The sequence below is a fragment of the Triticum dicoccoides genome, chromosome 7A (assembly GCF_002162155.2).
Source record: "Triticum dicoccoides isolate Atlit2015 ecotype Zavitan chromosome 7A, WEW_v2.0, whole genome shotgun sequence".
NCBI classification, from domain to species: Eukaryota; Viridiplantae; Streptophyta; class Magnoliopsida; order Poales; family Poaceae; genus Triticum; species Triticum dicoccoides.
The window spans coordinates 2,712,935-2,740,479 of record NC_041392.1 but is presented as its reverse complement, the minus strand read 5'-3'; the positions used below and the strand labels follow the sequence as shown (position 1 = coordinate 2,740,479).

At 45.2% G+C, this 27,545-nt stretch overlaps 1 protein-coding gene across 1 annotated transcript in view; it reads right to left on the bottom strand.

Annotated features, from left to right (window-relative positions):
* Window positions 1-2,769: 2,769 nt before the first annotated feature.
* Window positions 2,770-27,545, bottom strand: part of LOC119329858 (peroxisomal acyl-coenzyme A oxidase 1-like) — a 46,067-nt gene continuing 21,291 nt past the window's right edge. Inside the window, exons 2-6 of the mRNA XM_037602953.1 lie at window positions 4,112-4,232; window positions 3,848-3,958; window positions 3,664-3,733; window positions 3,387-3,570; window positions 2,770-3,288 (exon numbers count right to left, since the gene is read on the bottom strand). Coding sequence (XP_037458850.1) covers window positions 3,079-3,288; window positions 3,387-3,570; window positions 3,664-3,733; window positions 3,848-3,958; window positions 4,112-4,232 — 696 coding nt within the window. The 3' untranslated portion in view covers window positions 2,770-3,078. The remainder of the gene's footprint in view (window positions 3,289-3,386; window positions 3,571-3,663; window positions 3,734-3,847; window positions 3,959-4,111; window positions 4,233-27,545) is intronic.

The following is a 27,545-nucleotide window of genomic DNA, read 5'->3' as shown; positions in this document are numbered from 1 at the left end:
TACGCCCGCGTGTTCGAACGCCGCGCGGTGGCCATCCAGCAGGAACGGTTCCGGACCGCTGGGTCGCTACCCGGGCCGGATTCCGCGCAGGGTCGGCCTGCACAGGCTTCTGCGGCACCCCTCGCTGCGACCGCGACGCGCCCGTTCCACCGGCTCACCTCAGCCGAGCTACTTGAGCGTCGCCGCCAAGAGTTGTGCTTCAACTGCGACGAGCCCTACACGCCCGGCCATGCCTGCCCGCGACTCTTCTACCTGGAGGTTGCAGAATACATTCCGGAAGACGCCGTCGCCGTCGACCTAGCCGCCCCAGCTGTCGAGAAGGTGTTTGACACTGGCTGATCGCCTCGAGGAGTTCCGTAAGCGCTTCCCCACCTTACAGCTCGAGGACAAGCTGTTTGTGCAGGCGGGGAGAAGTGTTATGGCCGGTTTAGCTAGGCCCACCGGGCAATCTTAGCCCACAAGTTATCTTAGGTTAATTCTTATGCAAGTTATCTTAGGTTAATTCTTATGCAAGTTATCTAGGTTATAAATATAGGTTGTAAGACTCTTTTTGGAATCAAGCAATAAGAATATTATCTCTATTGCCCGGCTCCCAGAGGAGCCGGAACCCTAGCCGCCCCCTGCCCTTGCGCCGCTGCCGCCACCCTCCTCTCCCGCGACGGCGCCCAACCGCCGGCGAGGCCGCTCATCGCCTCACCCAGCCCCCTCCTTCCCTTACTGCTTACGTGCCAGGCCTGATAGGGTACAAGTTCCTACCACATCTCCTGCCTATCCGGGCAAGGAGGGTAAGAGATTCACGTCCAGCCGCTTCTCTAGAAGCCTTAGGAAGGGGAGCATGGCAAGTACAGATCAAGCCTCACAAGCAGCGGTGGAGCTAGGATTTGAAAACAGGGTGGTCCACCTTAAAAAAATATTTTACAACAAACTTGATAAGTGAATGTTTCAAGCAATTACCAATACCACATATAAATAGATCAATATGGTCTTACAAACATACTAAAATTCTTAATTAAGTCTCAGTTTTGCATTCTACATGGTACATGCCTTGAGAAGTTAAAGAAGACTGTGTTTGTGGCCTATGCTTTTGCATGGGAGCCATGAAAGTATCGACTATATCAGCTTCATTCAACTTGAAGAAAGCATCCCCGCTGAATGTATGTGACTAGGCATTTGTTTGCTGATTAGAATCGCAAGGGCATGGAGCACGGAGCATCCGAGCAGACTTCTAAAGGAAAAAAACATGACCAAACACAGAGCACGGGTTTGCCTCCTCTCCCTCTCACCCACGCAGTCATTGCCGTCACCACCACCCACGCAGGCCACTTCCGGCGAGCTCCGGCGCTGCGCAGCACGCCCCCGAGCTCCCCACAGTCCGCGCCTCCCTCCCCTCCGGCCAGATTCTGCGCTCCCGTCCTCTACCGCCCGCTCGGAACTCCACCCCCGTGGCTAGGGTTTTGGGCAGGGCTTCGCCGACGCGTCTTCGGCGGCCCAAGGTTCATCCTCCTTCCTTCTTGGCCAGGTTAGAGGAGTGTATTTTTTTTCTTGCGTTGCAACGCACGACCTTTTTTGCTAGTAATAATAAAGGGGTTATTGCTTTTGACGATATGTCATTAAAATTGCTTCCAAAGTTGCAAAATATTACCCATCAATGCCAACTATAAGTGACAAAAAACGTTTTGCAGTGAATCCCCTGCCTGGGGCAGCCCAAGCATAGGGACCTACTATAATGCACTCTGCGCGCCGGAGAAGACACAACGCACCCATTTTTTAGTTACATTTTTTATTTTTATTTTTCTATTCCGTTTTTATCTACTTTAAATAATTTGAATTCAAAAAACTTTTGAAATTCATAAAAACCGAGAACTTTGAAATATAATGTTCAAGAAAACTTAAAAAATTTGTGAATTCAAAAAATGTTCGGGATTTATTCTAAAAATGTTCGCAATTATGAAAAAAGTTCATAAAATCAAAAAGTGCATGATTTTGAAAAGTAAATCCATGTGTTAAAAATTATTAAAGAAACTGAACAAAATTTTTGCTAATTCAAAAAATGTTCATCCATTTAAATTTTTTTCCTAAATTGTTTAAAATAGTCCGTCAATTGCAAAAGTGTTTATCGATTCAAAACAAATTGCTGATTCAGAAAATGTTCTTGCATTTCAAAAAATGTTCATGAATTAAAAAATCCACCAATTTTGAAAAAAATATTCATCTATTCTATAATTGTTCGCCGATTCAAAAGAAAATGTTTAAAAATCCTTCGCAATACAAAAAAAGTTCACAATTTTTAAAAAAATCTTTGTAAATAGTAAAAAATATTCACAATTTTTAAAAATGTTCATGAATGATCAAAGGTTTGTAGTTAAATAGTAATGCTTATGAGTCTTTGTGACTATATACCCGCATGAATTTTGAAGAATTAACTGCCGTGGTGGATCGGAATATTATAGTATGTTTTTAAAAAACGTTTCTTGAAATTCAGAATAATTCTTTGAATTATCAAGTTTTTTGACAACCACGATATTTTTTTGAAAAATTTGAACATTGCTTCAATTTGTGATTAAATTTAGAAAGAAAAAAAGAAACATTCTCTTGCATTTGTGAACAAATTTTCAAAATCATACGATGAGATATAAAGAAAATATGGTCATTGCCATTGAACATTATGATTGTTTTTCCTCCCGGTGCATCGCACAGGTCCTTTTGCTAGTACTAAAAAAATAAAAAAAGAGCAACATGAATGCACCTAGATAGAAAAAAACAAGGAAATTTAAGATAAACCATTTCATCCATTATTCTCCCCATTTTCCTCCTTGTACATTCTAGAAAAGAATCCATCCACACACTTGCTACTGATAAGTATCTCAATAATACTGGCACCGGCTAAACATGCATTAACCAAAATGACAACCACAGCAACCGTACTAATTACCCAGGAGGGAGCACGATCCTTTTATTTCTACTAACAACAGCGTCTGTCTGTGTGTCCCTCTTGCCGGCCTTGCCAATTCAACAATAACCAATCGCCTCTTTCCTTGTGATAATTATTACTGCTTCACATCCACAGTCCAACGCGTATCATAGCCTGGAGAGCTTGAGCTGCTGCTTGAGCAGCGGCCGGAGGTGCTCCTGGTACCCGTCGGGAACCACCGTCTCGTTCAGCGGGTCCTTCCACGCCTCCTCGTACAGCGCCGGGTACACGTCCCCGTCGTACCGCCCCAGCACCGACCCCAGGTAGTGGTCCGTGTAGTCGAACGCGTCCACCAGCGCCACCGCGTTAGGCCGCACCTGCACAACATCCAGTTCAGTTCAGTCCATGGAAAGGCAAAAGCTTCGTCGACTGTGTCTGTCTGTCATACGATTGATCGATTGGCCTTGATTCTTACCTGCGCGTACAGCTTCCCGAGCAGCTCGTTGGCCAGCGCGCCCTGCCTGGCTGTGACGCACCCCGTCGACAGGAAGTCGCCCAGGTGCTTGTGGAGCAGGTGGAGCGCGTAGATGCTGCACAGGTTCTGCAGCTGCTCCTTCACCCCGGGGCCAGGGATGTCCTCCTGCAGCTTCTCGATGAACCTACGACACATAGGGGGAGGCATCAGAGGAATGAACTGAATGATTGGGTTATCCCGGAAAATGGATATACAGCAACCCCAGCCAACAACTCACTTGGTCACAATGATCAGCTGGACGTGAGCCACAGCAGCCTCAAGCAAGTCGGGGGACAGCTCGGAGAAACCTGCAAGGCACCAGACCATCCATGTCACTGACTGCACCTAGTAATTCACCAAGAGATGCTACAACAGCAACCATGTTTTGATGTTTTCAATTACTGACTATGTGCAACACCAACCTTCTTCTTGGCTTGGCGCCTTGCTGATGTTCTGGGCACAGTTCACCGCCATCCTCAGGGCCCTAGCTTCAAACACCTCCTTTATGGCAGCAGGATTGAGCCAGTCTTCAGCTGTGGAGAATCATTGATACATGAATAAGTACCACGATCAGTCACAAGCTCAATCGCTTCACCGAAAAGTAGCTCCAGACAAAAACATCTCATACAGTTGCAGAAGTTATGTTATAATAACGAGTCTGCTTGAAGATCTAGCTAGCTGCATACCTGTATTTACAGCGCTTTTGCATTGCATCAAGTGTTGTATGTTGCCCATGTAAGCTATGGTGCCGACAGGTTGCTTCCCAGTGGCCACCTGAGCAACGGTCTTCATCAAAAACCTTGCAACCTGCAGAGAGCACCAAAGGTTGTGATTACACTACTGCTATTACTCCACTCATCGACCGCTATCTAGCATGCATCTAGAATATTAAATTCAAGAAAACAGAGTAACGTCTTAAGCAAGATGACATGATGTAGAGGGATAAATTCGTGCAATATGATAAAAACCCTATCTTGTTATCCTCGATGGCAACAATACAATACGTGCCTTGCTGCCCCTACTGTCACTAGAAAAGGACACCGCAAGATTGAACCCAATGCTAAGCACTTCTCCCATTGCAAGAAAAACCAATCTAGTAGGCCAAACCAAACTGATAATTCGAAAAGACTTGCAAAGATAACCAATCATACATAAAAGAATTCATAGAAGATTCAAATATTGTTCATAGATAATCTTGATCATAAACCCATAATTCATCGGTCTCAACAAACACACCGCAAAAAGAAGATTACATCGAATAGATCTCCACGCGAGAGGGGGAGAACATTGTATTGAGATCCAAAAAGAGAGAAGAAGCCATCTAGCTAATAACTATGGACCCGACAGTCTGAAGTAAACTACTCACACTTCATCGGAGGGGCTACGGTGATGATGTAGAAGCCCTTTGCGGTGGATTCCCCTTCCGGCGGAGCTCCGGAACAGGCCCCAAGATGGGATCTCGTGGGTACAGAAGGTTGCGGCGGTGGAATTAGGTTTTTGGCTCCGTATCTGATCTTTTTGGGGTACGTAGGTATATATAGGAGGAAGAAGTACGTCGGTGGAGCAAGGTGGGGCCCACAAGGGTGGAGGGCGCGCCTGGGGGGGATGGCGCGCCCCCCTACCTCGTGCCCACCTCCTTTCTTTCTTGATGTACGGTCCAAGTCTCCTGTATCATATTCGGTGAGAAAATCACGTTCCCGAAGGTTCCATTCCGTTTGGACTCCGTTTGATATTCCGTTTCTTCAAAACTCTGAAATAGGCAAAAAACAGCAATTCTGGGCTGGGCCTCCGGTTAATAGGTTAGTCCGAAAAATAATATAAAAGTGGAAAATAAAGCCCAATATAGTCCAAAACAGTAGATAATATAGCATGGAGCAATCAAAAATTATAGATACGTTGGAGACGTATCATCATCCTTTGTGTGGCGGTCGGGATCGCGCGATGGTTAACTCCTACCAACCCTTCCCCTAGGAGCATGCGTAGTAGTACTTTGCTTCGAGGGCTAATAAATTTTTGCAATAAGTATATGAGTTCTTTATGACTAATGTGAGTCCATGGATCATACGCACACTTACCTTTCCGCAATTTTCTATCCTCTTCGGTATCGTGCATTGCCCTTTCTCACCTTGAGAGTTGGTGCAAACTTCGCCGGTGCATCCAAATCTGAAAGCACAAGTGCTCCCCAGGTGGTTTTGGTAATTAATGTCAACATATCTCTTGTTGGACTAACGTTTCTATCTAGTATGTTTCAAATAAGTTCAGCAATGGAGTGGCATGGACTAAAGGTTGTGGGAACTCCTTCAAGAAGCTAAGGACAAAGGATTGGCTAAAGCTTCAAGCTCAAGACTCTTCATTTTACATTTTAGTGATCCAAGATCACATTGAGTCCATAGGAAAAGCCAATACTATCAAGGAGGGATGAGGTGTTGCTTAATGAGCCTCTTGCTTCATGTGCTTAATGATATGCTCCAAAATCCTCAGCTACTTTCCCACTTCCACATATGACCTAAACCCAAAGCCAAACTCGGACCTACCGATTCTTTCTATCCGGCGCCACCGAGTTTCATTTGTCATAGCCATTGCCAAACCCTAGCAAATCGGTTCTACCGATAGGGATCTCGGTCTCACCGAGATGGGATTGTAATCTCACTGTGTATGTCCATTGCCAAAATCGGTCTCACCGATTTTGTGCACTAGAGGTTACAATGCAAACTCACTGTGTTTACTCATTACCAAAATCGGTCTCACCGAGTTTGTGTAATCGGTCCCACCGAGTTTGCCTGACCAACTCTCTGGTTAGCTTATTACCAAATCGGTCTCACCGAGTTTGTGTAATCGGTCTCACCGAGATTATGTTATGCCCTAACCCTAACCATATCGGTCCTACCGAGTTGCATGTCAGTCCCACCGAAAATCTCTAACGGTCACTAGGTTTACTATTTCGGTCCGACCGAGTTTGTTGATTCGGTCCCACCGAGATTGGTAAATTGTGTGTAACGGTTGGATTTTGTGTGGAGGCTATATATACCCCTCCACCTCCTCTTCACTCGTGGAGAGAGCCATCAGAACACATCTACACTTCCAACCCATATGTTCTGAGAAAGAACCACCTACTCATGTGTTGAGGCCAAGATATTCCATTCCTACCATATGAATCTTGATCTCTAGCCTTCCCCAAGTTGCTTTCCACTCAAATCTTCTTTCCACCAAATCCAAATCCTGTGAGAGAGAGTTGAGTGTTGGGGAGACTATCATTTGAAGCACAAGAGCAAGGAGTTCATCATCAACACACCATTTGTTACTTCTTGGAGAGTGGTGTCTCCTAGATTGGCTAGGTGTCACTTGGGAGCCTCTGACAAGATTGTGGAGTTGAACCAAGGAGTTTGTAAGGGCAAGGAGATTGCCTACTTCATGAAGATCTACCGCTAGTGAGGCAAGTCCTTCGTGGGCGATGGCCATGATGGGATAGACAAGGTTGCTTCTTCGTGGATCCTTCGTGGGTGGAGCCCTCCGTGGACTCGCGCAACCGTTACCCTCCGTGGGTTGAAGTCTCCATCAACGTGTATGTAGGATAGCACCACCTATCCGAACCACGGGAAAAACATTCGTGTCTCCAATTGCGTTTGAATTCTCCAAACCCTTCCCTTTACATTCTTGCAAGTTGCATGCTTTACTTTCCGCTGCCTATATACTCTTTGCATGCTTGCTTGATATGTATTGTGAATGTTGAAATTGTGCCTAAACTACACTTAAACCGAAAAAGTTTAAAAACTGCAACTTTAGCACTAAGTGTCTAATCACCCCCCCTCTAGACACATCTACTTCAAGGTCCTACAAGTGGTATCAGAGCTTTGGTCTCCATTGCCTTGGTTTAATCACCATTGGAGGAAGATGGATGTGTCTACTTTAGGGAGTCTTAGACATAGAGTGCCTATTTTTGGTGGAGAGTATTTTGATGAGTGGAAAATGAGATGCTTGTAATTTTCAATCAATATCATTTGAACAAGTATATTGCTAGCCCTTGTGCACCTCATATTGATCCTTTGCATCCTACCCTAGATGAAGATATTGACATGATTCGCAATCTTAGAACTGCTGAGCTCATCATTAGAGGATTGCCCAAAAATTTGATTGCTAGTTTGCCTACTCTTAATTGTGCCCATACTATATGGAAATTTCTTGAGGAACGATTTCCCGATTATTCCTTGAAAAATCTAGAGGAAATTCTCCATAAATCTATTGCCTTGAGTAAGATGAACTCTAGTGATCCTAGTTTTGGTGATTGTCTATTTGAGCTTACCAATCTCATGCGTGCTAAAGGAAATGTTGGAATCATTAGTGATATTATATCCGAAGCTATAAGAATTCATAAAGGCAACCACTTTAATGATCATTTATCTAATGAATTACCCTCTCTAGGAAATGATGAGTCACAAGATCATGTTGAACATGGATACTATGATGAGGATGATGATAGTGACTTCGATCTTGATGATGCAATGAGACATTTTGGTCTTATGGCAAATCTTCGGGGATATGTGTCAGGAGGAAAGGAATGGGTCCTTGATAGTGGATGTACTGATCATATGACCGGAGATGAAGAGATGTTCCGTGAGCTTGCTGAAAATGACGGCCCTCGAAAATATGTCACCTTTGGTGATAATTCAAAAGGTAAGGTGGTTGGCCTTGGTAAGGTGGCCATCTCACATGATAGATCCATTCAAAATGTCATGCTCGTTGAATCCCTCGGCTACAACTTACTTTCAGTATCTAGACTTGCTGATTTCGGATTGAATGTCCTATTTACTAAGGTAGATTGCCAAGTGTTTCGTCAAGACAATCATAAAATGGTCTTTACCGGTATACGTAGAGGAGATCTTTACATTGTCGATTTCTCTAAAAAGGCACAACCTAAAACGTGCTTTATTGCTAAATCCTCAAAAGGTTGGTTGTGGCATAGATGTCTAGGTCACGTTGGCATGAGAAACCTTGACAAGCTTATTAAAGGAAATCATATCCTTGGAGTTAACGATGTCATATTTGATAAGGATAGACTTTGCAGTGCTTGTCAAGCAGGTAAACAGGTTGGAGGAAGACATCCCGTGAAGAACATCATGACCACAAGGAGGCCACTCGAGCTACTTCATATGGATATCTTTGGTCCCAACGCCTACAAGAGTCTCGATGGAAATTCTTTTGGTCTAGTTATAGTTGATGATTTTTCAAGATTTACGTGGGTGTTCTTTCTTGATGACAAGTCGCAGGTCCAGAAGATCTTCAAAAACTTCGCTAGGAAGGCCCAAAATCAGTTTGACATGAAGATCAAGAAGGTTCGGAGTGACAACGGAACGGAGTTCAAGAACGCAAATGTGGGCACCTTTCTTGACGAAGAAGGGATTTCACACGAGTTCTCGGCTACGTACACACCTCAACAAAATGGAGTTGTTGAGAGGAAGAACCGGACGCTCATCGAAATGGCGAGAACGATGCTTGATTAATACAAGACGCCAAAGCACTTTTGGGCAGAAGCGGTTGAGACAGCTTGTCATGCAACAAATCGCTTGTATCTTCACAAGCTACTCGGGAAGACGGCATACGAGCTCCTCACCGGTAACAAACCCCAAGTTGGATACTTTCGAGTATTCGGCTCAAAGTGCTACATTCTTGACAAGCATCGTCGTTCAAAGTTTGCTCCTAAATCTCACGAAGGTTTCCTACTTGGATATGGCTCAAACTCTCACACTTACCGTGTCTACAACAATTTCACTTGAAAGGTTGAAGAAACGGTAGATGTGAAGTTTGATGAATCTAATGGCTCGCAAGTAGAGCAAATGCCAATTGATGTAGGAGACAAAGACCCTTCAGAAGCAATCCAAGACTTGTCCATTGGCAAAGTTCGTCCAACGGAGGTGAAGGAGAGTACCTCGTCCGTCCAAGTGGAAGCTTCTACGTCACGACAAGGTGAACCAAGAATTGATACGGAAGCATCTACAAGTGGGACACACCAAGAAGAAGATGAGCAAATGCACCAAGATGAACATCAACAACCTCCTTCTCCACCACGACAAGAGAACAACAACGTCAACAATGAAGAAGGCCAAGAAGAAGAACAAGATGAAGAAGATGTTCAACGAAGACCCAAGCAAAAGCTCTCACGAGTTCGAGCAAGAATTGCCAAAGATCATCCCGTCGAGCAAATCTACAATGATATTCAAATCGGGAGAATCACTCGCTCAAAAACTCGTTTAGCTAACTTTTGTGAAAACTATTCATTCATCTCTAGCATTGAACCTATGAAGGTTGAAGAAGCATTGGAAGATCCGGACTGGATAAACGCTATGCATGAAGAGCTACACAACTTTGAGAGAAACCAAGTTTGGACATTGGTTGAGAAGCCCGACAACAACCACAATATCATTGGTACCAAATGGGTGTTTCGCAACAAGCAAGATGAAGATGGACAAGTGGTTCGCAACAAAGCATGTCTCGTCGCCCAAGGGTACACACAATTCGAAGGTATGGACTATGGTGAGACATATGCTCCCGTTGCTAGACTTGAGTCCATTCGCATCTTACTTGCCTATGCTAATCACCATAATATCACCTTGTACCAAATGGACATTAAAAGTGCTTTTCTAAATGGTGAAATAGAGGAGGAAGTTTATGTCAAACAACCTCCCGGCTTTATCAATCCTAAGAAACCAAATCATGTTTACAAACTTCATAAAGCCCTTTATGGTCTTAAACAAGCTCCTAGAGCATGGTATAAATGCTTGACCAAGTTCCTTATTGCAAGTGGTTTTGAAATTGGAAAATTTGATTCTACTCTTTTTACTAAAAGGGTTATTGAGAACTATTTGTATGCCAAATTTATGTTGATGACATCATATTTGGATCAACTAACCCTCTTTTTAGTGAAAAGTTTGGAAAGCTAATGTCGGAGAAGTTTGAGATGTCTATGATGAGTGAACTCAAATTCTTTCTTGGTTTGCAAATCAAGCAAACTAAGGAAGGTACATTTGTCTCTCAAACAAAGTACACCAAGGACTTATTCAAGAAGTTCAATATGCAAGAATGCAAAGGTATGCCTACACCCATGCCTACTAGTGGACATCTTGATTTGACCAAAGATGGTGAACCGGTTGATCAAAAGGTTTATCGCTCTATGATTGGTTCATTGTTATACCTATGTGCTTCACGTCCCGACATTATGCTAAGTGTATGCATGTGTGCACGATATCAAGCTGCTCCTAAAGAATGTCATCTTAAGGCCGTGAAAAGGATAGTGAGATACTTAATTCATACACCAAATTTTGGCATTTGGTATCCTAAGAGGTCTTCTTTTGATCTTGTTGGCTATTCCGACTCGGATTATGCCGGAGACAAGGTTGATAGAAAGTCCACTTCGGGTACTTGTCAATTTCTTGGTAGATCTCTTGTGTCTTGGTCCTCCAAGAAACAAAACTCGGTATCCTTATCCACCGCTGAAGCGGAATACATTGCCGCTGGTTCATGTTGTGCTCAATTACTTTGGATGACCCAAACTCTTAAAGATTATGGGATCTATGTGAAACATGTTCCATTGCTTTGTGACAATGAAAGTGCTATCAAAATTGGTCATAATCCTGTACAACATTCTCGAACTAAGCATATTGAAGTTCGTCATCATTTCATTCAAGACCATGTTGCAAAGGGTGACATTGATCTTAAGCATGTTCGCACCGATAAGCAATTAGCGGATATATTTACTAAACCTCTTGATGAGAAAGTATTTTGCAGGTTGAGAGGTGAATTGAACATTATTGATGCTTCGAACTTGGAGTAGGAACTCCATTGGATACATGCAAGACATGAGCTTATGACTAATCCATGATATATCTCTTATGATGACTATCTTATGTCTTGGATATATTTGTACCTTGCATGTTGACTAACCCATGTAGGTGCTTGGTTGAATCTAATTCTATGAGATTGCAACTCACTCACATCTTGAGCAATCTCTACATCACCAAGTCTCTACACAATGGTGGTTGAAGACAAGGAAGCACAAAACCATTCAAACATATCCTTTGACAAATTCTATGTTGAGCTTCATGATTATGATTTTTGGATACACAAGTACTCTTCCTTGCAAGAACTAACCCATGTAGGTAGATGAACTCAAACTCCAAGTGGTGCTCCCAACTCTTGATGAGCTACATCAACTTTGAGTACCCACACAAGTTCAACTACATGAGCAAGACCCACACCACCACCCAAGGTATGTTATTCCATCTTAGAGAAGCTTTACTCCAAGACATGAGTCAAAGCAACTCAACAAGATGTGAATACATCAACATGCTTAAACGAAAAATGGTAACCCCATTTTGAGTTTAAACGATGAGTATGACCTATGATCAAGTGTTCTCACCTGACTCCTAAGTCAATATACTCTAACATAGGTGACTATGTCACCGCCCAACTCTAGATGAAGCTCTCTCACTAGTAGAAAAAGGGTCAAACGTGAAGCACATTAGTGCCGGTTTGTATTTGAGCCGGCACTAATGTATACATTAGTGCCGGTTCCAACGGCTAGCCGGGCCGCTCTCATTAGTACCGGTTCGTGGCGAACCTTTAGCACCGGTTCGTGCCACGAACCGGTACTAATGAGAGTGGTGGCAGGATGTTGTTAGACTGGGGCCCCTCCAGCCCCTTTAGTACCGGTTCTTGGCACGAACCAGTACTAAAGGTCGTCCTATATAAACCCTTCGTCCACCCGAGCTCGCTCTGTTCTTCCCCTTTCCCCTCTCCTCTCTGTTCTTCCCCTCTTCCTCTCGAGCTCATCACACATTTTGCCCAAATTTTGTCAAGATTTGAAAGCCCCCATCCATTTAAATGATCACAAAGGTTAGCAACTTTGTCCTTTCATCTCTCATTGCTAGATTTACTCTTGCAATGCTTTATATAGTGATTAATTTGTGAGTTTAGTAATTTGGGAGGAAATATATATATGTGCTAGTATTTGATTTATATGCAATTTGAGGTCAAAAATAACACTTAGTTTGCATATGTAGGTGTGGTTTACTTAGTGCCTTCTAAATCTCCGTCGTAACCACCGTCGATCGCCCGCACCGTCCCGTCGCCGGCACCACCTTGTGGTGAGCCTCTTTGTTCATGAAATTTTATATAAAAATTGATGTTTGTGTGATTTGGATATATAGTTACTCGTATAATTATCTTACCCGTACGTTGTTCGTTATACATATAGTGCCATGGTTTTGATATCCGTCCCCGTCGGCCCTCGTCCTTGTTATGATTCGGATGTGGTATATATATTCTGTTTTAAAACTAGTTGCATTTCGTGTTTATGACAAATTATGCCCATTAAGTTGACATAGAAATTTTTTCTAGGAGGTATGTGAACCGGAAATTCCAACTGACCCTATTGTCGAGAGGTTAAATTTAGTTGAAAGAGAAAACGAGTACTTGAAAGAAAAATTGAAAAGAATTGAGGGGGAGAAGATGGAATTGGAGTTGCATGTTGCCGATGTCGTCGATGATCACAAGATCGAGATGGAGAAAATGCGCTTGAAGATTAGAAAGATTAGAAAATATGCCATCGATAGTGAGGCTTGGTATCATTATGCTGTTGGATCCATTGTTACCTTAGTTGCGATCTTGATCGCATTTTTTGTTGCATTTAAATGCTTTAGCTAGAGAGTTATTTGTTTGTTGCATTTAAGTGTTGTATGAACTTTATGTATGAACTTGTATTAATTTGGTCTATTCGGTGTTGTGTAATGAAGATGAGCCGGCAATGGATGTACGATGACCGATGCTCTCCCCAGTTCGTTGAGGGTGTGCATACTTTTCTGATTGCGGCTGAGGCAAACAAGCGGGCGGATGGTTTTATGCCTTGTCCATGTGCTGGCTGTAAGAATGGTCACAATTACTCTACGTCAAGAACCATTCACGTCCACCTGTTTGAGTCCGGTTTCATGCCCCACTATAATGTTTGGACCAAGCACGGAGAAAGAGGGGTTATGATGGAAGACAATGAAGAAGAAGAGGACGATGACAGCTATCCTGGCCATGGGTTCCCTGAATACGATGATACAACAATGGGGGAAGAAGCTGAGCCGGTAATGCGGGAAGAAGCTGAGCCGGCAATGCGGGAAGAAGCTGAAGAAGAGGCATCAGATGAGCCCGTTGATGATCTAGGTCGGGCCATTGCCGATGCAAAGAGAAACTGCGCAAGTGATTTGGAGAAGAAGAAGTTGCAGCGCATGTTAGAGGATCACAAAAAATTGTTGTACCCGAATTGCGTAGGTGACAAGAAAAAGCTGGGCACCACACTGGAATTGCTGCAATGGAAGGCAGAGAATGGTGTATCTGACAAGGGATTTGGAAAGTTGCTGGTAATGATAAAGGATATGCTTCCAAAGGACAACGAATTGCCCGAGAGTATGTACGAAGCAAAGAAGGCTGTCTGCCCTCTAGGGTTAGAGGTGCAGAAGATACATGCATGCCCTAATGATTGCATCCTCTACCGCGGTGAGTACGAGGATTTGAACGCTTGCTCGGTATGTGGTGCATTGCGCTATAAGATCAGTCGCGATGACCCTGGTGATGTCGAGGGCGAGCGCCCCAGGAAGAAGATTCCTGCCAAGGTGATGTGGTATGCTCCTATAATACCACGGTTGAAACGTTTGTTCCAAAACAAAGAGCATGCCAAGGCGATGCGATGGCACAGAGAAGACCGTAAGAAAGACGGAAAGTTGAGAGTACCCGCTGACGGGTCGCAGTGGAGAAAAATCGAAAGAAAGTACGGGAAGGAGTTTGTAGATGACGCAAGGAGCGTATGGTTTGGTCTAAGCGCAGATGGCATTAATCCTTTTGGGGAGCAGAGCAGCAACCATAGCACCTGGCCTGTGACTCTATGTTTGTATAACCTTCCTCCTTGGTTGTGCATGAAGCGGAAGTTCATTATGATGCCAGTGCTCATCCAAGGCCCTAAGCAACCCGGCAACGACATTGATGTGTACCTAAGGCCATTAGTTGAAGAACTCTTACAACTGTGGAATGGAACAGGTGTACGTGCGTGGGATGAGCACATGGGGAAAGAATTTGACCTAAAGGCGTTGCTGTTCGTGACCATCAATGATTGGCCTGCTCTCAGTAACCTTTCAGGACAGACAAACAAGGGATACCGCGCATGCATGCACTGTTTGGACGATACCGACAGTATATATTTGGCTAATTGTAAGAAGAATGTGTACCTGGGACATCGTCGATTTCTTCCGAGCAGGCATCCCGTAAGAAAGAAAGGCAAGCATTTCAAAGGTGAGGCGGATCACCGGACGAAGCCTGGCCACCGTACTGGTGCTGATGTACATGATATGGTCAAGGATTTGAAGGTGGTCTTTGGAAAGGGTCCTGGTGGACAACCTGTTCCGAATGACGCTGACGGACGCGCACCCATGTGGAAGAAGAAATCTATATTTGGGGACCTGCCCTATTGGAAACACCTAGAGGTCCGCTCCGCAATCGATGTGATGCACGTGACGAAGAATCTTTGTGTGACCCTGCTTGGCTTCTTGGGCGTGTATGGGAAGACAAAAGATACACCTGAGGCATGGGAGGACCAGCAACGTATGCACGGAAAAGACGGCATACATCAGGGCCATGCAAGCTACGCTCTTACCAAAGAAGAGAAGGAAATCTTCTTTGAATGCCTGCTCAGTATTAAGGTACCGTCTGGCTTCTCGTCGAATATAAAGGGAATAATAAACATGGCAGAGAAAAAGTTCCAGAACCTAAAGTCTCATGACTGCCACGTGATTATGACGCAACTGCTTCCGGTTGCATTGAGGGGGCTTCTACCGGAAAACGTTCGATTAGCCATTGTGAAGCTATGTGCATTTCTCAATGCAATCTCTCAGAAGGTAATCGATCCAGAAATCATACCAAGGTTACAGAATGATTTGGTGCAATGTCTTGTCAGTTTCGAGTTGGTGTTCCCACCATCCTTCTTCAACATCATGACGCACGTCCTAGTTCACCTATGCGAAGAGATTAACGTTTTGGGTCCTGTATTTCTACACAATATGTTCCCCTTTGAGAGGTTCATGGGAGTCTTAAAGAAATATGTTCATAACCGTGCTAGGCCAGAAGGAAGCATCTCCAAGGGCCGTCAAAATGAGGAGGTCATTGAGTTTTGTATTGACTTTATTCCTGACCTTAAGCCGATTGGTGTTCCTGAATCGCGGCATAAGGGCAGACTGGATGGAAAAGGCACGCTAGGAGGGGAACAAATAATATGTATGGACGGACATTCTCTCACTGAAGCACACTACACAGTTCTACAGAATTCCGCCTTGGTGGCTCCGTATATGGATGAATACAAGAATTTGCTACGCTCCAAACACCCGGAGCGGTCTGATGACTGGATTACACGTGAACAAACCAGGAGTTTCGCCAGCTGGTTGCAAGCACGTACCATGCATGACACCTCTATTGAAGATGACCTGTACTTGCTGTCCCAGTTACCATCTTCGAATATAATGACTTTCAAAGGGTACGAGATAAATGGTAATACATTTTACACGATCGCCCAAGATAAGAAGAGCACCAACCAAAACAGTGGTGTCCGCTTTGATGCAGAAACCAAGACGGGAAAGGAAACATATTATGGTTATATACAGGACATATGGGAACTTGACTATCGATGTGGTTTGAAGGTCCCTTTGTTTCGGTGCAAATGGGTCAATATGACATGAGGCGGGGTAACGGAAGACCCGCAGTATGGAATGACAACAGTGTATCTCAACAATCTTGCGTATGCAGACGAACCATTCGTCCTAGCCAATGATGTGGCACAGGTTTTCTATGTGAAGGACATGTCTACCAAGCCAAGAAAAAGAAAAGATAAGGAAGCGAATGCATCGTACGATGAGTCAAAGCGGCATATAGTTCTTTCTGGGAAGAGAAACATCGTGGGAGTGGATGACAAGACAGACAAGTCAGAAGATTATGAAAAGTTTGATGAAATTGCTCCATTCACAATGAATATTGACCCGAGCATCCCGTTAAATGATGAAGATTTTCCATGGTTACGGTGCAAAGGGACACACGCGAAGAAAAAGTTTCACACCCAAAGATCTGGGATGTGATCGGCTTCACTAGCTATCATCACTTTCTTCTGTGTTTCACACCCAGAAGGGAATCTCTGTAATAGTTAGGGTAGTTAATTATGTGTTTTGGCATTTGAAACGCGAAGAAATTTTATGTGCAAACAAATTCTTTCATGCCTTTACTGATTTTTAAAGTTAAGTTATTCACAAACTAGTGATTCACACTAATTTCAAATAATTCAAAATTTAAACTATTCAAATTTGAAAACTACCGGCACTAACAGAAAGTTTGTAATTTTTTGTACCTAAAGCAAAAATATTCACAAAGAAACTCTAAGTACAAAAAAAACTCAAAAATAAATAAAGCAAAAAAATAAAAAAAAAGCCCGCCTACTAGGCTAGAGCGGCCTGCATATGACTAGAAACCCAACCCGTTGTTGGGCCAGGATGCAGGCCCGCAAAGGCCCAGTAGGCCCACGGGGCAGCACAGCACAGGTAGGCCCAGAAGGCCTGCATTTGAGAGGAGCTCGAAGGTGCAGCCGCGGCTGGGTTTATAAACCAGTGCGGCTGCCCTTCGCTAGGCGAGGTGGGACTAAACTTTGCGCCCCTTGCCTGGCAGCGCACTCCCCTTTACTACCGGTTCGTGGCACCAACCGGTACTAAAGGGGGGCCTTTAGTACCGGTTGGAGCCACCAACCGATACTAAAGGGGGTCGCTTCCCGCCGCTTGGCCTGGCGAAAACAGGCCTTTAGTACCGGTTGGTGGCTCCAACCGGTACTAAAGGTGTCCCCTATATAAGAAACACTTCGAAAATTTTCAGTTTCTCATCTCCCACTTCTCTCTGCCGCCGCCCCGTCCCGCGCCGTCGCCGCCCCTGTCGCGCCGTCCCCGTCGACTCCGCGACGCCCCCGTCCTCGTCGCATCGTCCCCGTCGACTCCGCGGCGCCCCCATCGCCGGCCTGTCACCGCACCGGCCCGTCGCCGTCCCGGTCGCCGCACCGGCCCGTCGCCGATCCCCTCGCTTCATCGTCGCCGTCGCCTTTGGATCGACCTCGCCTCGCCGTTGCCATCGCCTCGACCTTGCCCGCGCGCGCTGTGAGCCCCTCCCCCGGCCCCTCTCCTCCCTCCAATCGATCAAAGCCACACTGCGCGCCGGCGCCGACCGTAGCGCACACACACACGCGCGCGCACACACACACTACATGCACACACACACACACTACACACACACACTACACGCGCACACACACACAATTTTTCTGTTTTCAGCTTTTAGTTTTTTCTGTTTTTCTGTTTTTCATAGAAACTTTTAGATGAATTAATTAATTAGATTAGATTAATCCCAAATAGTATATAGAAATGTTAGTTATAATATATATAATGTCAAATGTTATAGAAATATTAGTTATATAGAAATGTTAGAAATTTTGGAAATGTTAGTTTTAGCTAGCTAGATGAATTAGATTAATTTCAAATTGTTAGACGATGATCGATGTTTTTTTAGTTTCTTATATTTTTAGTTATAGAATTTAGAATTTGCATATATGAAATGATCACAATCCATCATTTAAAAAATGATACTTTACTTTTGCGGCATATAGTATTTGTTGTCGACGATGCCCGGCCCGCATCCTCGCCGTCGACACGTCCGCGACGACGTCCGGCTGACCCATGTCCGGGACTGGGCTCCGCCGGGCTGGCACTGGGAGGTGCTGCCTGGAGGGGCGCGCCGCTTGATGAGGAACCCAGCCCCGGGTCCCGTCGTCGACCCTGATCTCGTTTGGTGGCGTTCGCGTGGGCCAGTTTCAGTGCGGAGGGAGCCGGCCCCGCCGGAGGTGGTACGTCGTCGTGTCAGGGAGGAGGACGAGCACGTCCATCGCTACATGGTTGCGTTAGAGGGCGGCAGGTTCTCCAATACCTGGCAGTTTCTTCAGAGATCTCACTTTAGCTATGATCCTATGAGGGTTCCTTCTCTTTGGGTGTCCACCGCCCGCGCCGCAAGAACCGCGAGTGTCCTAGATTCTTCTGTAGTATTCGATCTTTAATTAGCTACCTAGCCAGTGATGTACTATTCAATATTATATAGTTTGCGAGACGATGTATTCGAGATTAAATCTATTATTCGAGATGATGTATTCGAGATTATATCTATTATTCGAGACGATGTACTCGAGATTATATCTATTATTCGAGATTATACTAAATTGTTTTATATTTCTTTTGGCATACACTACAGGAATCAGCTACTTTGCCGTCTGCCACGGCGGACGGCAAAGGCATGAACGGCGGACGGCAAAGGCCTTTGCCGTCAGCCGTGGACGGCAAAAGGCTCCGGCAAAGTAGGCTACGGTAAACAGCTACTTTGCCGTCTGCTACTGATGGCAAAGTCTTTGTCGTCTGCGGCGGACGGCAAAGAGAGCGGACGGCAATAATTGCGCTGTCAGTCCGTTAAGTGGCTAACGGCAGGCCTTTGCCGTCCGCCGCTGACGGCAAAATTTCTAGTGTCTTTGCCGTCCACCGCTGATGTCATCTACACGTCACTACATGGCAGGTTCTTTGCCGTCTGCCACTAATGGCAAAGTGCAGGTTCTTTGCCGTCTGCCACTGATGGCAAAGTCTTTGCCGTCTGCCACTGTAGGCAAACTGGCCAAATGGGTCAGCTCCCAGGAAGCACAGCTGGATGCCACGTGTCTTCTTTGCCGTCCGCTGCAGATGGCAAAGAGCCCATTGCCGTCGGTGGCAGACGGCAAAGAGCCTGCATATTGGCTCTTTTATCTGTTTTTTATTAAATCCAACAATTTTCATCACAAATATATATGACATATATAGATATATTTCAAAAGGTCATTACAGAGCAAACATATAAGATATCCAACACATAACTTCATCATCCAACCATATATATTACATGCATAGTTCCATCATACATAACAAGTTCAACATAGAGGCATCCAACCATATATATTACAATAGTTTCATCCAACGATACATGCATAGTTCAACGATACAAAAGAAACAGAGAAAGGGATAAGGAGCACTCCATCTATGCAAGCTTTCGTCAAGTGAATGAAATCTGCAAAATGAAAAATAAGAAAGTTAGAACAAGAAGAGTAGAACAAGAAGAAGAGTAGAACAAGAAGAAGAGTAGAACAAGAAGAAGACTAGAACAAGAAGAGTAGAACAAGAAGAAGACTAGAACAAGAAGAGTATGTCATTTATGAGCTAACTTACATGAAATGGATCATATATGAGCTAACTAAGTTGAAATGGGTCGTTTATGAGCTAGCTAAGGTGAAATGGATCATTTATGAGCTAACTTAGTTGAAATGGGTCATTTATGAGCTAATTTAGTTGAAATGGATCTTTTTGAGCTAACTTAGGTGAAATGGATCATTTAAGAGCTAATTTAGGTGAAATGGATCGTTTTTTAGCTAACTTGGTGAAATGGATTGTTTATGAGCTAAATTAGTTGAAATGGATCGTTTATGAGATAACTTAGGTAAGATTGGTCATTTTGGAGTTAACCTAGGTGAAATGGGTCATTTTAAAGCTAACGTAGGTAAAATGGATCATTTAGGAGCTAATCTAGGTAAAATGGGTCATTTTTGAGCTAACTTGGATGAACTGGATCATTTATAAGCTAACCTAGGTAAAATGGGTCATTTTAGAGCTAACTTAGGTAAAATGGATCGTCTATGAGCTAACTAAGCTAATTATGCAATTTTTGACATAAGTAAGCTAAGTACATATCGTTTTAGAGCTACCTTAGGTAAAATGGATGGTTTTGGAGGTCAGTAAGCTTATTAAGTCATTTTGGAGGTGAAGAAGCTAAGTCTAGGTCATTATGGTAAGCATTGGAGGAAATAAAGCTAAGTCTAGGTCTTTATGCATGTGTTAAGCAAAACACTAGATAAACTTACCAAGATCCAGGAGGTGTAGGAGCGGGGTGGCTCGTGTCGGTAGCTGGAGAAGGATCGTGCGATGCTTGTCTGGAATTACGCTGCACCAAAGATCATTTCCAATGTCTTGTTATCATGATGACACTCAAATGTTAAGACTAGCAAGTAATGTCCATTCAAATAAAACTCACTGTGGTCCCAGGAGCAATCACTGGCATCGACGTAGCGGTCTGACCTGTCTTCTCGCACACAGACTGCACATTTGGTTTTGACGACTCAGTCATACTAGTTAGTAATGAGACAAACACTACATGAATGGTTTGGCTAATCTGCAGAAGAAACTTACCACAAGGAGCTCGTACATGGCCCTTGCCTGCAAGTCATTCCGTGCCCTCTCCTCCTCCATCATCTTTGTCGTCCTCTCCTCCAACTCCCGCTGCCTCTCCGCTGCCTCAGCCAGAAGTTTCTCCGTTCTATCTCTCTCACTCCGTATAGCAGCCTACAACACCACTCACATGACCATTTGTAATCATTGATGGAAGCGCACACAATGTAATGGAGAAAGATAACTGAGTACGTATCACTAACCTTGATGGCGAGTTGCACTGGCCGTTCACGAGGCCTTATCTCAGGAGCGGAGCTCGACTGGCGCGCCTTGATCTCCGGGAGAGTGCTAGGACAACGGATAAGTCCATCTCCAATGGCTATGGAGCCATGGGACCTCCCGCCACCAGATATCATCAACAGCTCTGGATCAATGGGACCCTGGCTCGGGTTAAAGTCCTCCCCTTTCCTCGCCTTCCCCTCATCTCTATATCTCACGAGCTTGTTGTGGGAGGAGATGTTGGTGAAGTTGTTTGCATCATCGAGGTCAGACTGAGAGAAAGCCTTGACTTTCTTGAAAGAGACAGTGTGGGCCATGGCATACAGGTCGTACACCTCTGGCACCTTATCCGCCTTATTGTAGCGTGCCTGAAAGAGAGAAACAATGAAAATTAGTAATTAAATGGCTCAAGCTAGCATGATGAATGAAGTGCATGAATCATGAAGCAAACCACATACCCAGTTGCGCCCGAACTGATATAAGTTGGAGCTGCCTTGATGGTGTAGCACACCTTCCATTTGGGCACGTTTGTCCTTGGCCTCGTTGTGGAGGGCTAGCCATTGTTTTGAGCACCACTCATCGACCAACACCTCCCAACAATCCATCCGATCCGCACACCATCTCGGAGGCGCCTAAGTTAGCAAATAGAAACTTGAGCGCTACGGCTAAGAATTACTAAATGAAGGAACTTAAGTAGAGAAGGCCTTAAGAATTACCTTCATGTACTGCTCCTTACTCAAGAACTTATCGCGGCACGCCAGCTTGGTCTTCTTGATGCCACGCAAGGCGTAGTAGTCCCGAACAGCCTGCACCCGAGCCTCGTGCCGTAAGTTCTGGAGTAGGCGCTTGCAGACGTTCTCGATAACATGTGCCGCGTCCTCCTCGTATCCCTCCTCACACCTGTAGAATGTCTGCAATCAAATGAGACAATATTGATTAGTACAATTAATAACTAGCTAGTTGAAGATTTTTAAATGTGTAAAGGAGAAATTACCCAGAACTTTCTGATCACCATGTCTGCCCTCGTGTCGCACACGACACCGTCGATAATCTCATCCGGCGGGGCCGGGGCAGCCACGTAGTGCTCCCAGCTCAATCCAAGCTCTGGAAGCCGACCCTCACCAGGCAACGTGACAAACCCCGGGAAGTTTTGCCGGCAAAGAACTCCAAGGACGGAGTTGGGCCGGCGGACACTATGATGGTGGTCCCAACCCCTGCAGCATGACAAGGCCAACGCATTAGTTATTTGAAAAACATGAATGCACAAGGTACAAAAATATTAAATGCACTTACGTACCTCTCCCCATCAGGGAAAATCAACCACCTCTGCTCGCGGGTCACCGGCACGGACGGGAGCCGTGTAGCACCACGCTGGTAGACGGTGCCCCCCTCCTCCTCAAGATCAGTCGGCTCCCCGCCACCATCAGCATGGCCACTCGGCTCCTCGGGCTGATCCGGCCAGGTACCCCATCCGGACGTGTGCTCCTCCGGGGTCATGTGGGCCGAAATCTCGTGGGATGAAGGCCAGTCGACCCGAGGCTCGTGGGCCCAAGACCCGTGGACCGGAGGCTCGTGGACCGGAGTCCGTGTAGCCTCCTCCTCGGACGAGTCCACCCTAGCAGTCACGTGCTCAGGTGAAACAGCTGGGGGTGGCGGCGAGGAAGGCGCCGTAGCAGTCACCCTACCTCCTCTCCCACGACCACGTGCCCCACCTCCTCTCTTCCTACCTCGTCCCCTGCTGGGCACCGCGGTCGACGAAGAAGGGCCCGGCGGTGTGGCCATACTGTCCAGCAACGCTCGGCGGAGAGGTGCGTATGGAATGGAAGACCTCAGACCACGCTCCCGACCAGCGCCCACCATCTTTCAACACCTGCCATGACAAATAGTAAACGAAATTAGTACAACATAAAAAAAGACCAACATGAATAATAATATGTGTATCACTTAAGTGTATCATCATCAAGTACAACATAAAAAAATGTAATCCTGACACTACTAATAATCTCGATCAGTATCATCAATAAATGCATAATCATCATCATCACTATAATCAATGATGGGCTCATAGGGTTCATTGGCATCAACATGTGCAAGGCCACCTTGACGTAATCGGTCAAGCATTGACAGGTCATCCGCAGCAGTAACCTCTTCTTGTTCCGGCTCTTCTTGTTCCTCCTCTGGGGTGATGTCGGATTCATTGTCGATGTCTACTTCAATGTTTTGGGGTGAACTATAGCGGTTCTTGAAACGCTTTTTGGAAAGACGTGTCTCTTGGAAGAATTCTCCTTCATATGTGTCTGGGTTAATGTGAGGTTCATAATCCTCTTCCTTTGGGGGAGAAAGTCTAGCACGTGGCGACACTTCATAAACGACATCCCAACCTTTCAGATTTGGATTAGTTTGGCAGGCCCATGGTAGATAGAATACTTGGGTCGCCTGTTGAGCCATAATATAGACATCAGGAACATCTAAATGAGTGCTTTGGTTGATTTCAACTAGCCCTATATGTTCATGAGTCCTTCTAGTCTCCTTCGGCTGAAACCAATAACATTTGAAGACTACGACATTCGGTGGGTTTTCACCATAGAACAGAAGTTCATAAATTGCTTCAACTCTCCCATAATACTCGGTACCTCCTTCGCCGATAGCAGATACACAACAATTTGTAGAATTTCGGTCGGCCATAGATAGCTCTTTGCCATAGGTACGAAAGCGATACCCGTTGATGTCGTACTTGTCAAATGAACGGACCTTATAGTCAAAACCATTAGTGACTTGTCTCAATTCGGCGTCCATAGACTCTGAATTAGCCTACAAGTTTAATATGAAAGGATTGTTGCATTATGCACAAATTAGCGAATGAAAAAATTGTCTAATAGAAATTACCGTTTGTTTGAACCAAGAGATGAAACCGGGATAGCCACCTCCTTGCTTTGCGAGAAGCTCATACTCTTCGACGGAATCCTTTTGGATCTCCGCTCCATACGAGAATATGGTGACGTATCGACTGTATGACATATCCAGGAATAAGAGTAGTTCAAAGGAAATAGAAGTTGCGAAACAATGTACTGAGAACTTACTCGATGTACGGCCGCACTTCTATCAGGTTGTTGAAGATATACAACGAAATGGTCCGCCATTCTTCGTTATCCAAAGATACTGGATGTGAAATACTAGCTGGTGCGAGATTCCCTTTGAACAGGCTGAGGTTGGATCCACCCTTTTTAGGCTCGTCAGCATTGTACCGAGGCTTCGGATTATGCAAATGACGATTTTTGGCTTCGTAGTGCGCTGTTACGAAGTTTGCCGCCTCCTCTGTGATGAATGCCTCAGCCATCGATGCTTCAATTCTACGTTTATTTTTACATTTTTCTCGAAGCGTCTTCTGCATCGTCTCAGTTGGGTAGCACCAACGATTTTGCACGGGCCCCCCCAATCTTGCCTCGGTCGGGAGATGCAAAATCAAATGCTGCATTGGATTAAAGAAGCCCGGTGGAAAGATCTTCTCTAACTTGCAGATCAACTCCGGCGCCAACTCTTCCATTTCTTCTAGCACGCCGGGCGATAGTTCTTTCGCACAAAGAACACGGAAGAAATAGCTGAGTTCTGCCAGTACTAGCCATTCATCCTCAGGGATGAAGCCACGCAACATCACCGGCATTACCCGCTCAATCCATATGTGCCAATCATGACTCTTGAGACCAAATATCTTCAGTTTATCAAGATTCGCTCCCCTCTTTAGATTCGCTGCATACCCATCGGGGAACATCAACTGCTGTTGCACCCACAAGAGAATTTCCCTCATAGCTGGCCTTCCAAGATTGAACCATGCCTTTGGCTTCGTCCAGTTCTGCTTTCCTTTCGGTTCTTTCATGTTTTGTAACGGCCTATCACATAGCGCCTCCAGATCGACTCTAGCCTTAGTATTATCCTTTGACTTCCCATCTATGCCGAACAATGTACCAAAAAGTGCCTCGGTGATATTCTTCTCAGTGTGCATCACGTCGATGTTGTGTGGGCAAAGGAGGTCTTTGAAGTAAGGCAGATCCCATAAGCATGTTTTGTGAGTCCACGCGTGCTTAGTATTATACCCCTTGAAGTACCCTGGACGTTGTGGATCTGGCTCGAGAGCGTTTAACTGATCCAGGGTCTGTTGGCCTGTCAATGCAGGTGGTGCAGAGTTTTTGACAACTCTACCCCTGATGAAGTTCTTCTTGTCTTTCCTGAACTTATGGCGAGGATCCAGGAACAGTCTATGCATGTCGAAGCAAGAAAACTTGCGACCGACCTGAAGCCAACGAAACTCAAGAGCTCCCTTGCATGTGGGGCACGGGAACCTTCCATGCACACACCAGCCAATGAATAGCGCATACGCCGGCAAGTCATGCGTCAAGTACATGTACCAGACACGCATTATGAAGTTCCGTTTGCTAAAGGCGTCGTATGTCTTGAACCCATTATCCCAGGCTTCTTGCAATTCGTCCTTAAGCGGCTGCATGTACACATTCATATTTTTGTCCGGATAGTTGGGTCCTGGAATTATCAACGTCAGGAAAATGTTCTTTCTTTGCATAATCTGTCCGGGGGGAGATTGAGTGGAAAGACAAATACGGGCCAACAACTGTATTGGGCTGCCGTCATACCAAACACACTGAACCCATCCGTGCTGATGCCGACTCGAGGATGCCTCGGATCTGCCGCTTTGTCAGCATGTAATTCATCAAACTTTTTCCACGCAACACCATCCGATGTGTGTACCATCATCAGATTCCCATCTGCATCTAGTTCGGTTCTTTTGCCTGTTTTGTGCCATGTCATTTGTCTGGCCGTATCTTCGACCATGAAAAGACGTTGAAGTCTTGGTACGATTGGCATATACCGAAGAACACTAATGGGGATTTTGGTCTGTGTCTTCTCATCCATACCGTTGTCTACCACAATATACCTGGAAGACTTGCAAATGGGACAATAGTTCAAGTCCGCATAGTCAAGCCTAAATAAGGCACATCCTTTCTCACAGGCATGTATCTTCTCATAGGGCATCTTCAGTGCATGGAGGATTTTGTCCGACTGGTACAGGTTTGCAGGCATTACATGGCCTTTGGGTAGAAAGCGTCCAAATACTGTCATAATTGCGTCATAGCATTCTCTGCCCAAGTTGAACTGAGCCTTCAGAGCCATTAATTGTGAGATGGCATCCAACTGACAAAGCTCAGTGTGCTCGTGGAGCGGACGTTTCGAAGACTCCAACATTTCATTGAAGGCCTTTGCAGATTCCTCCATCTCCTCGTCCGAATCCCGAGCATCATCATAGCCTTGCACCATGTTTTCCATCCCGGTACCATGCTCGTCGGTGCGACGACGATCCACCTCAGCTCGGTCAGGTTGGGCAGACTCACCATGAAATGTCCACACCGTATAATCGGGCGTAAAACCACTCTTCTGCAGGTGTTTGCCCATTTCAGCCTCTGTCTTCTTTTCCCAATTGCCGCACCGGAAACAGGGGCACCAAGTTTTCTTTTGGCCATTTGCAAATGCGGCTTGCACAAACCCCTTAGTTTTTGTGAACCATTCAGCGCTCCATTTGTTCTGACCAGTGTGACCGGTATACATCCAAGCACGGTCACTCATCTTGACTTTCAGAGCTACTGGACACACAACAATTATATATGTAATTCACCATGTATATATTCATCAGTTGATCTACTTTGTTAATTTTATTACGTCCATGCAACCTACACTCTAATAGGTAATGATAGGTCCTAATCCCACCCGTGTATGTGTAGATGGGGTTTATTTTCCCATGCTATGCTCCGGATCCGACGCAAAATTTCGGCAGCACCTCCCCGCTGTTCTCCTGATACACGTCTCTGCAATAAACAGAGAGGATGTGTACCCGGAGAACAACAGGGGAGGCACTGACGAAATATATGCGTCGGATCCGGAGCAAAGCATATGGGAAAACGAACCCAATCTACACATACTCGGGCTGTCCATGGATAGCGTTGGACAATTCGAAAGAATCAAGGTTATAAATATGCAAATGCATGCATATTTATAACTATGACGCTTTCAAACGGGAGACACATATTGGTTACGCATACTGATGATTCAAGACACATATATAGCTAGCTATCAAGTTTCATCGGAATAGATCAAATAATTAATGGGGGAGGAGGACTTGTCATTTGTGCTCACCCACGAACGAAGGGGCAGAGCTCGTCAAACGCACGGCGACGTCGTCGAACACCAAACCTCGCAGCGATGAAACAACTGCACATTTAAAACTACATGATCAACACAATTATATATGATGTTTTTCATATCAAAATCGAAAAATATATGACCTAACTAATAATTCACAAATATATGACCCCGTCGGCCTCTGAAAGGCCAAAGAACACCTTTTCGGGAGGTGTCGGTGGTCGGGGTGTCCTGTCGGTGTCGGGGTGCCGTGTCGGGGTCGGGGTGCTGTTTCGGGGTCGGGGGGTCGGGGTGTCGTGTC